General features: G+C 39.8%; 1 protein-coding gene across 1 annotated transcript in view; it reads left to right on the top strand.

The window, feature by feature from the left end:
* The first annotated feature begins 3747 nt into the window (after positions 1 to 3747).
* LOC117298425 (neuromedin-B receptor-like) overlaps positions 3748 to 10351 on the top strand; it is a 33870-nt gene continuing 27266 nt past the window's right edge. Inside the window, exons 1-3 of the mRNA XM_033781683.1 lie at positions 3748 to 3816; positions 4881 to 5150; positions 7058 to 7330. Coding sequence (XP_033637574.1) covers positions 3750 to 3816; positions 4881 to 5150; positions 7058 to 7330 — 610 coding nt within the window. The 5' untranslated portion in view covers positions 3748 to 3749. The remainder of the gene's footprint in view (positions 3817 to 4880; positions 5151 to 7057; positions 7331 to 10351) is intronic.

Genomic DNA, 10351 nt, shown 5'->3' with positions numbered 1-10351 from the left:
AGTTTAGACTTCAAACATTTCTTTACACGCCTGATGTATTCTGCCTTCAGCCTTACCTTTGATTCCTTGTGAAGGACATGGTCCGATTCAAGTACACCAAGATACCGATAACTCTCCTCCTCACCCAAAGCCCTCAACTGTGCACCATCTGGCAGAGCAATGCCATCGGAATGTACCCTCTTCCCCCTCTTCATGGTCATTGAAGCACATTTCTCCAGACCGAACTGCATCCCAATGTCATCACTGAAAATCCTGACGGTCTGCACCAAAGAGTCGATCTCGGCCTCATTCTTCGCAAACAACTTCAAATCGTCCATAAAAAGCAGATGGTTGATCTTACATCCGTCCTTCTTCATTACATAACCTGCACTCACCTTCCTTAGAATCATCGACAGGGGCATCATCGCAAGAACAAACAGCAGCGGAGACAGAGAGTCACCTTGGAAAATACCTCTTCTTATGCATACCTTGCCCAGATTATCATCGTTGGCTGTCAGATTTGTTCGCCACGTCTTCATGCTCTCACCTAAAAGACGTTTTACCTTACCTTTGATTCCTTACCTTTGATTCCTTTTGATTATTATTATTATTATTATTATTATTATTATTATTATTATTATTATTATTATTATTATTATTGTTATTATTATTGTATTACTCTTAGAGTGCATGTATCTACATTAAAGACCCTGGACACTATTGGTAATTGTCAAAGACCAGTCTTCTCACTTGGTGTATCTCAACATGTGCATAAACAAACCTGTGAAATTTTGAGCTCAATCTGAGGTCTCGAAATCAAATTCGTTCAGGTTACTTTTTTTTCTCGAAAACTACGTCATTTCAGAGGGAGCCGTTTCTCACAAAGTTGTATATTATCAACCTCTCCCCGTTAATCGTAGTCAAGTGAGGTTTTATGATAATTAATTATTTTGAGTAATTACCAATAGTGTCCAGTGTCTGTAAGGCGCTTGTATACGGACAGAAATATATATTTTTTATCGACCATAGCACATTTTAAGGTTAACAATTTGCAGCTGCGGCGCATTCAGCAGCTAAGTGCCAGACACACCAGTGTCAAACCCCTTCTTTCGTAGCGAGATACGCCTCTCTTTTATGCATGACGTCATAATTCTTACCCAAAATTAGGCTATTGGCGCACGTCCCACATCACTAGCAGTGGTTGCGCCCATCGCCTCGTTTTGAGTTAGCATTGTGATGTACCTCATGCTTAAGAGGCGTATTGGGTTCTTTTACGTGCATACACAACACACACATGACCTATATACGACTTTACGTCCCATCAGAAGGTCGTGGTAATGTCTTGATTTCGGACGTAAAGTGTCACGACCAGGGCCCAATTTAACAAAACACGTTTTTAAAAGCATTCTTTTTTGCTAAAAGCGTCCCTCAGCAAAATTTATATTTCCTAAAGCTGCTCAACCGCAGTAAGCACACGAGTGTGACGTAATAATGCCAATCCATGGTGAACGTTCATTGCGCGCCTAGAAATGTTCTGCCAGCTTGATACGTGTATGCTTACGCATTTTTTCTGCTACAATAAGCACATGGTTAAAGACACTATTGGTAATTATTTGCTTAAAACCGTACTTGGTAACGATCTTGGGTGAGGTTGATCGTACAACACATTGTGAGAAACGGCTTCCTCTGGCAGTAACGTAGTTTCGAGAAAAAAAAATCCACGAATTTGATTTTGAGACCTCAGAATTAGATTTTGAGGTCTCGAAAACACACAACTTTGTGTGACAAGGGTATATTTCTTGTGTTATTTTCTCGCAACGTTGACGACCAATTGAGCTCAAATTTTCACAGGTTTGTTATTTTATGCATATGTTGAGATACACAAAGTGATGACAGTGGTCTTTGACAAATAATACCAAACGTGTCCAGGGGTCGATTTCACAAAGAGTTAGGACTCGTCTTATCTCGAGTTAGGACGAGTAACTCGTCCTAACTTAGGATCAATCTTAAGGACTGCATGCTACAGTGTAGGGTTGGGACTCGTCCTAAGTTCTAAGATTAGTCTTAAGTTAGGAAGAGTTTTGTGAAATCGACGGCAGTTTCTTTAAACATCAGCTTGATGGACTTTGGGCCCGGGACTCGAACCTCTCTGCTGGTTAGAAACACCATTGCTTTGAGTCCGGTGTTAGGGTTAGGCTGAGGGGAGGTCCCGAGAGTGTTCTACCCCACATAGTATTATTAATGGTCCAACATCGTGTTGTATTATTTATTGCACAGGCATATTTACTGGACTTGCTGGGGAAACAATGCGAAAATCGAACGGGCCGATTACAATGGACGTCATCGAGTTACACTTGTTGAAAAATCGCTCTGGAAACCAAACGGAATTGCCCTTGACGTCAGAGGTATGGTCGACCTATACTTTAAAATTATACTTAGACTAGAAGTATGGGCGTACAAAAGTTGTTATCAAAAATACTATAATGTACTTTTAAAACTAATTTTTACTCACTTCTTTATAAAAGTTTGTTTGTTTCAATACCGGTCACAATGGGAAGTAAAATAAGAAAGCAAATTAACCAAATATGTGTCGCCCTGCATGCTACAATACAACTACAATCAGAAATTATGTTTAACACACAGGATATTTCAAATGACCTATGAGAATCATTCAATAGGCTGGGTTGCACCCTCCATGGCACAATCATCAATCGAAATCTTCATTTAAAAGTAAGCATTAACTGCATAGCGGTTTGCAGTAATCGTGACTACCTTCATGTTAAAATAGACCGATCGCGCTACCAATGTTTACATGGGATCACGTGATCGACCTGAGATAGATGGGTTTAGAAAAACACAGCTACACAGTAAAGACATGAGAAGACTCGGACCGATGGACCATAATCGGTTGTATTTTCGATAAATAACTCCTTTATGTTTAAACAAAGCCCTTTTGTTAAAGTTGAATGTTGTGACTTTGATTTAAATCACATTTTCAGTTTGAAAAAATCCAGTATTCTACTTCAAAAGAGGTTTCTTTTGAGAGTATGTTTATAGACTATCCGATGTTCGAGCAACCACGCGCCGTGGGTTTTGCGTTGTGCATGCACGGCTTGAAGTCGAGCTGTGCCAAGGGAGACCGCGAAGTTGTCTGACAATAGCTGACAGCTACCCCCTTCTTAATTAACAAAACTCTGGGTAAATATAAAGGAATTTGCAGCTTCTTCAGGAGATTTGTACCAAAATTATTGGCAGCAAATTAATCATTGCAATGAGGGCAATATGAAACTACACTTTCCGTGCACATTACACATGACATCGTGTGAACAGTAGAGCTTCCTAGTTGGTGAAACTGTTTTTACCCACTGGCATTCTTCAATGATTTCGAGAAAAAGAAAAACCTCGATTGCACAAACAAAATTAATGCAACAACTACCATGTCTTTTTAACACGTTAGTAATACAGTACACCGTGTTTGTTGATTTGTAATACCCATCTCAGGTTACGTGATGTTGGTAGCGCAATCGGTCTAATATAATAATTATTATTTTTATAAGCTGTTACTTTGATCAACAGGGGGATGTTTGTACTGGTGTGATGCAGAAACCAGAACCGTGGAAGCGGTTGACCTATGTGGTAATGGTAGAGCGGTCATTAGAAACATGAGTGAATGGGAAACTCATCCATTCGATCTAGCCCTCTACGGCTCGTATTTGCTGTGGACAGATTGGAACGCAGCCACCATCATGAGAATGAACTTAACTAACAAGATGGTAACAAACGAAGGACCATACATTTTACAGAAGGCGGCTGGTATGCATGTTTATGCAGTCCCAGGTATGTCATTTATAATCCCGTTTCGTAGTCAAAAACATGCCCCACTAATGAAAGTACCATGCAACCAAATCGCAAAAATGTTCAAACATGCTTTGAAATAAAGCAATAGGACTAGCAACCAAACGTTCATTCTGATTTTGTAATCAAAAGTATAAGAATTCTGTTCGAAAGTGTGACGTAATTCCACAGCGACGCCAACTTCACACAATAGCTTTGCAATGTAGGACTATGGGGCAAAGTGTGGAATTTTGACGTCAATATTAAGCGACTTTGGGCGAAATTCGTAACACCTCACGTCAAAAGTATCTTCTTAATGTGGAGTACACACGCGCACTAGCCAAAATTCCCTGTAACCCGTGAAATACGCTTGACGTTAGCACAACATACCCTGCTTCCGTAAGCGCCGATTCTTTGCGAACGGTTAGCAGAGCCACGCATACGCGTTGTCAAATGAAACATCGCATTCTTACGACCCTTGAGTAGACCTTTTGGGTAGTCGTAACTAACGACGAGTTCTTCCTCGTTATCAAGGAACTTGCGACGTATCTGACGCATCGTAACTTTGATGAAATCGTTTTATACGCAACGCCACTAACGACGTGTAACCGGACGCAGCTTGCGTTTGCGATGCGTCGCAGCGCTTCGTGAAATCGGGGGCTCAACCTCGTTCCCAGAGGGGTGATTGATCTCGCTGCGACATTTTTTCCCAGCATGCCTTGCTCGACGAAAGGTGTCAATGGCAGCTCTTTCATGACCTCAGAGAGGGGCTGTTTGGTATGTGACGTCATACCATTGGGTTTATACTTAAGATTGGTGCAACAACAGTGACATGTACATGTACATGTACATGTTTACTGTCACCGGTAGGTTTTTATTTTTGTATTGTACAATTCGGAGCTAATGACACCGTTCCTCTGGAAATGACATCAAAAGTTTAGGCAGAGAGTTTCTCCCACACTTTACAAAGTGTCAGTGAACTTTGTGGAAATAATGTTCGTTGTATTAAAAAATTGAATGATCTTCCTGTTGAGTTTCTACGTTCTTGTATTTTGTTTCCAATTCAGACGATGACCCTCCTACTATCTACTGCCCAAGCAGCGTCCTCATGAGAAATGTGGATCCTTCAATGGCAGTAGCTAGTGTCACTTGGTTGCCCTTACCCTCGGCCAATACTATTGGTCCCATTGGTGCTTCTACTATCGAATGTTCGGACCACCTTGGCAATGTCGTGAGGTCAGGGGATAGATTTCCAGTTGGCTTGACCACAGTGACATGCAGAGCCAATCATCCTGTGCCAAATAAAGCATCATGTTGTTTTAACATCACCATTATAGGTAAGGTTTGCTCTTTTGAATTCCCATCACGTGGCTGTCCTTGTTATTCTTACTTTATCGGTCATGTTCACTAGTTCAAACAGCTGGCTGGGCTGGATTTTTTGTAATTACATGTATTAACAAACATGTTGACTTCATAAACACTTCATAAACACTCAGCTGTCAATTTAAATTACCGGTTTGTATAGAATAGCCATGCGACCGAGTAGCGTTCATTGCCCATTGCCATATGGACATTTTGATCAAACTGAAAAGTATAAGTCAATAATTGCATTAAGTGGGATTATTGTGTCTAACAGCAGTGCACCCACCCCCCCCCCCCCCTTCACACACACACACCAAGTATTCATGCTGTCTTCCACTAAAAAATATTGCTCTAAAATAATATCCATTAATGTTTCAAATATATCAAAGTTTGAAGTACCTCTTGGGAACTGAAAAATGTGCCTTGCTTTAGTTTATAGAACGAAGACCTAAGATGTCTTTCAGGTATGATCACTTGCCACGTTTTGAAGGCACTGGACCCTATTAGTATTTACTCAAAATTACTTTATTTGAGCTTGCTCCCTTTCTAAAGCAGAAGTTCACAATCAATCTTTTAAAATAATAGTAATATATAGCGCCTTATGCTAGGCCTCAAGGCGCTTAACACGAAATAAAAAATAAAATAAAAAACATGGCACTGGACATGTTTGGTAATTGTGAAAGACCAGTATTCTCCCTTGGTGTAACGTATGCATGCATACAATAACAATCATTTGAAAATTTTAGCTCATTTGTTCATCGAAGTTGCAAGAAAGTAATGAACGAAAAATCACCCTTCTTGCACAACTTTATGTGCTTTCAGATGCATCATATAAGGCTGCAGACCTGAAGTCTTTTTTAGTGAGAAATTACATCTTTCTCAAACACCACTTCAGAAGAAACCTTTTCCACAATGTTTTTTACTAGCTCTCAACTGCTCGTACTACTACTCACGTTTTGATGCTAACAATTATTTTCAGTAATACCCAATAGTGTTCAGTGACTTTAGTTATATTTTTCATAATGGATACAAGTTTAATATTTCGTTATACTTTTTACATTAGGGCCTACATACTATCCCCAAAACCTAATGCTTGTAATTTTACATTTATACACATCTTAAGAGATGTTAAATTTGCATCGGGGATAAAGAATATTAATTTTGGTTTTTACCCATACACCGATGTGTGTTAGCACTGTATACTCAGTACTTTCCCATCAGGGGATGGGTAAAAACCCCTTTTTTTGTTTTTTTTTATCCCCGATGCAAATTTAACATCTATTATCGTTGCGGTACCCGCTGCCAAAACATAGGATTCGAACTGCCTCTAGCTACCGGGCAACCTCAGTAGTCTAGTTGGTAAGACACTGCTCTAGAATTGCAAGGGTCGTGGGTTCGAATCCCACCCGAGTAACATGCCTGTGATATTTTGTTCACAGGACTTGGGAAAGTACTGAGTATACAGTGCTAACACACATCGGTGTATTATGGGTAAAAACCAAAATTAATATTCTTTATCCCCGATGCAAATTTAACATCTCTTATTATCGTTGCGGTACCCACTCCCAAAACATAGGATTCGAACTGCCTCTAGCTACCGGGCAACCTCAGTAGTCTAGTTGGTAACACACTGCTCTAGAATTGCAAGGGTCGTGGGTTCGAATCCCACCCGAGTAACTTGTCTGTGATATCTTTTCACAGGACTCGGGAAAGTATTGAGTATACAGTGCTAACACACATCGGTGTATGGGTAAAAACCAAAATTAATATACACATCTTGTTTTACTTGTTGACTGACTGTGCTTTAGTCTTTTTGCCAAAGATGTTAAGTATTTTGCCAAAAACACTTAACATATTAAATTAATTGTGTTCTTTTTGGCAGACAACCAAGCCCCAACCGTCACATGTCCAAGCGATTATTTTACCAATGTGGATCCTGGAATGGCTGGTGTCAATATTTGTTGGTCAGTTTCACCAAATGCCACTGATATTGTTGATGCTACAGTTAATGCCGGCAGTGTTGTATGTGAAGACCATATTGGCAACGTTGTAACGTCAGGTGAATTTTTCCACCATGGTGTAACAACAGTGACATGTAGAGCTAACGATACTGCTCTAAATGAAGGGTCCTGTATGTTTTCCATCTATGTTACAGGTATGTGTAAGCTTATCATGAGATATACTTGGTTTTTTTTACAAATTGGGATAGATTTGAGGCCTACTTGAGATGTTAACATGGTTAATGCTTTCTGGATTGAAAGGCTCAACAACCTTCCAGTGGACTGCTGACAAACCTGAAACCACAAGTTATAAAATCCCAAATCTATTTGATTCCCGGCCCTATTAAAAACAGTGAACATTTTCTCTAAATATACATCTATTATCAAAATAATATAGTTCAATTAGTTTATCATTGCAAACAAATCATCTGTGTATCTACTTGCCAGGTAGAGTTGTTCTTAGGGAACTGTCTTGCTTTATTCTACTGCCGTGGAGTACTATACCATCCGCCCTGGTAATAGTTAAAAGCAGGACAGTTCTTTTCAGAACTGAGAAGTCTCCCGAACCTCCGATTATCTACTCCACGGCAGTAGAATAAAGCAAGACAGTTCCCTAAGAACAACTCTACCTGGCAAGTAGATACACACATGGTGTTACCGCAAACCAAATATACGTTGATACCTCACCATGCAATGCCTCAAATCCTATATAAATAAATCATCGTTGAACAAGACCTTCACCACGTGGTTATGATCACCAGTTTGATATTATATAAGCGTAGGACTGTGTAATCGTCACCTGGGCCCAATTTCATGGCTCTGCTTACAGCCGAATTCTGCGCTTACGATCGCGATTCCCCGCTTATACGTGCAAGCGCCGAATTTCTGCGCTAGCCTTGTAAGCGTAGAATGCCTAGTAACGTGGAGTACGCAAGCGCAGAAGCCCAAATTTGCCGCTAACCCGTGAAATACGCTTGCCGTAAGCACAGAATTCCCTGCTTCCGTAAGCACCCATTCTGTGCTTACTGTAAGCAGAGCCATGAAATTGGGCCCAGATGATCAATGATCACATTAATTGCCCGTTTGGCGTTCCATTGAATACTACGACGTGAACGCTTGCGTCTTTTACAAAAACAACGATAATTCACGATCACTTGCACTGACAACCTTACAGTGCCCTTAGACTATGGGCGGCCAAAAGGGCCAAAACTAACAAATTTATAAACTAAAGGACAAAACAATAATCAAAGAAAGAAGTTGTTCAACAAACACAAAGTCGAAACGTAGGTAACAAAACTCAACAACAATCAAAGCAAACTGTTTTTAAACAATGAACAATTCCCAAATCAAGCTTTATAGCCCACAACAATCAAACACTTGTTTTTTAACATCCAGTTTGTTGATTCAACCCTAGCTCTATGATTCAACCATGCATGGAGGTAGAAATAGTTCAACAAGGATGTCTATACATAAACACCCTCGAGCTGAAAAAGAAGGGGGATACATTCCGAGTTTTTTTCAGACAAAACACGGGAAAACTTTAAGGGAGCTTACCCGTATGCATTGGAAATCTTGTTATAGCTTGTGCAAGATACAAGTGACATTAATTTTTGGCAATGTTTTTTTTTTTTTTTCTTAAAAATTGTCTTTCCATAAATGTTTGCTATTTATAAAACTGTTATTGTAATTTTCACTATACTTCTGTAAATTCATATATTATGTACTTTAATTCGATTCCATGCCTTTACATATTAATGTAAGTATACTGCCTTACAACTTCGGTTGGACTTCTTGAACTGTGATTGATGATCTCACAATTCCATTTTGTCACTTTTATCGTGATACATTTTACTTGCACAAATTTGCGTAGTTTATTGATTTTATGACTATCTGTTACTACTTAAAGTCCAATGCTCTACTTGATGATTAACGGCAAGTTGTATAATTTCACTTTAACAACTTAAAAATAGGGCAATTTCATTCCCCCAGATAAATGTAATGTGAGAAAGAATTCCCAGCAGTATTTGTAAACATCCATAACAAGTGGCACAAATCATGACAAGTCTCACCCCCAACTTTACACACAGAACAAAAGCACTTTCCAAGGCCACTGGGTAAGGATGATTTCCCACTATTTTATCTCTAGAGTAGAATTCTCAAATCGTTCCATTGTCCTTTCTCTATGGTTATTCACACTTCAACAGGTGGCCCATATCCTCTGTAAGCCCATGTCCAGTATTAGCCCCCCCTAACATTCCTGACCACCCCCCCCCCTTACCCCCCCCCCTTACCCCCCCCCCCCCGTTGACCATTACATCATCTCACTTTTAGAACCTAGGTGTCACCAATCTTATATCATTTCTAAATTTAGAGTTCCCCCACCACCAAAACCCTATATAAGCTCTGCCCAACATTCACTCTGGTGGAGTATTAGCATTCAAGAACATTATTTCCTGCGTTACATCGTCACATTAATATTTATTATCTGCGATGGCATCAAAACACATTTAGTGGTCGTCCCACTTGGTCTCGTCATGGTCTCATGGTCTCGTGTTATCAGAACTAAACCATTTCTATGGTGGCCCTGAAGGGACACAGCATGTCGTGAATTTTTTTGCGACGTCGTGAATATTTTTGCGACGTCGTGAATATTTTTGCGACAAGTCGCGAACATTTTTGCAACGTCGTCAATATTTTTGCGACGTCGTGAATTTATTCACGACAAGTCGCGAATATTTTGGCGACGTCGCGATTTTTTTCACGACTAGTCGCGAACATTTTCATGACGTCGTGAATATTTCTGCGACTAGTCGCGAATATTTTTCAGTAGCTTGAGTGTGTAATTACTGTATTCACGTTGACGGCTTAGTAAGACTAAGTAAAAGCTGTCCCGTAGGATGATGGATCCGGAGGAGAATTCCGACTGATGCAAATCGATGGTGGGTTGTTTAAACAAAACTAACGTTAAAGGAACACGTTGCCTTTGACCGGACGAGTTGGTCTATAAAAAGCGTTTGTAACCGTTTGTTATAAAATGCATATGATTTAAATGTAGAATACAATGAAATAAATAGAATAAAATGCAGATGTTTTAAAAGTAGAATACAATGATCCACACAAATTTGCCTCGAAATTGCGTGGTTTTCCTTTTACTTTGCGAACTAACACGGTCGGCC

This window comes from Asterias rubens, chromosome 13, assembly GCF_902459465.1.
Source record: "Asterias rubens chromosome 13, eAstRub1.3, whole genome shotgun sequence".
In the NCBI taxonomy this organism is placed as follows: Eukaryota; Metazoa; Echinodermata; class Asteroidea; order Forcipulatida; family Asteriidae; genus Asterias; species Asterias rubens.
The sequence above is the reverse complement of the archived record's forward strand: the minus strand, read 5'-3'. Positions and strand labels throughout refer to the sequence as shown.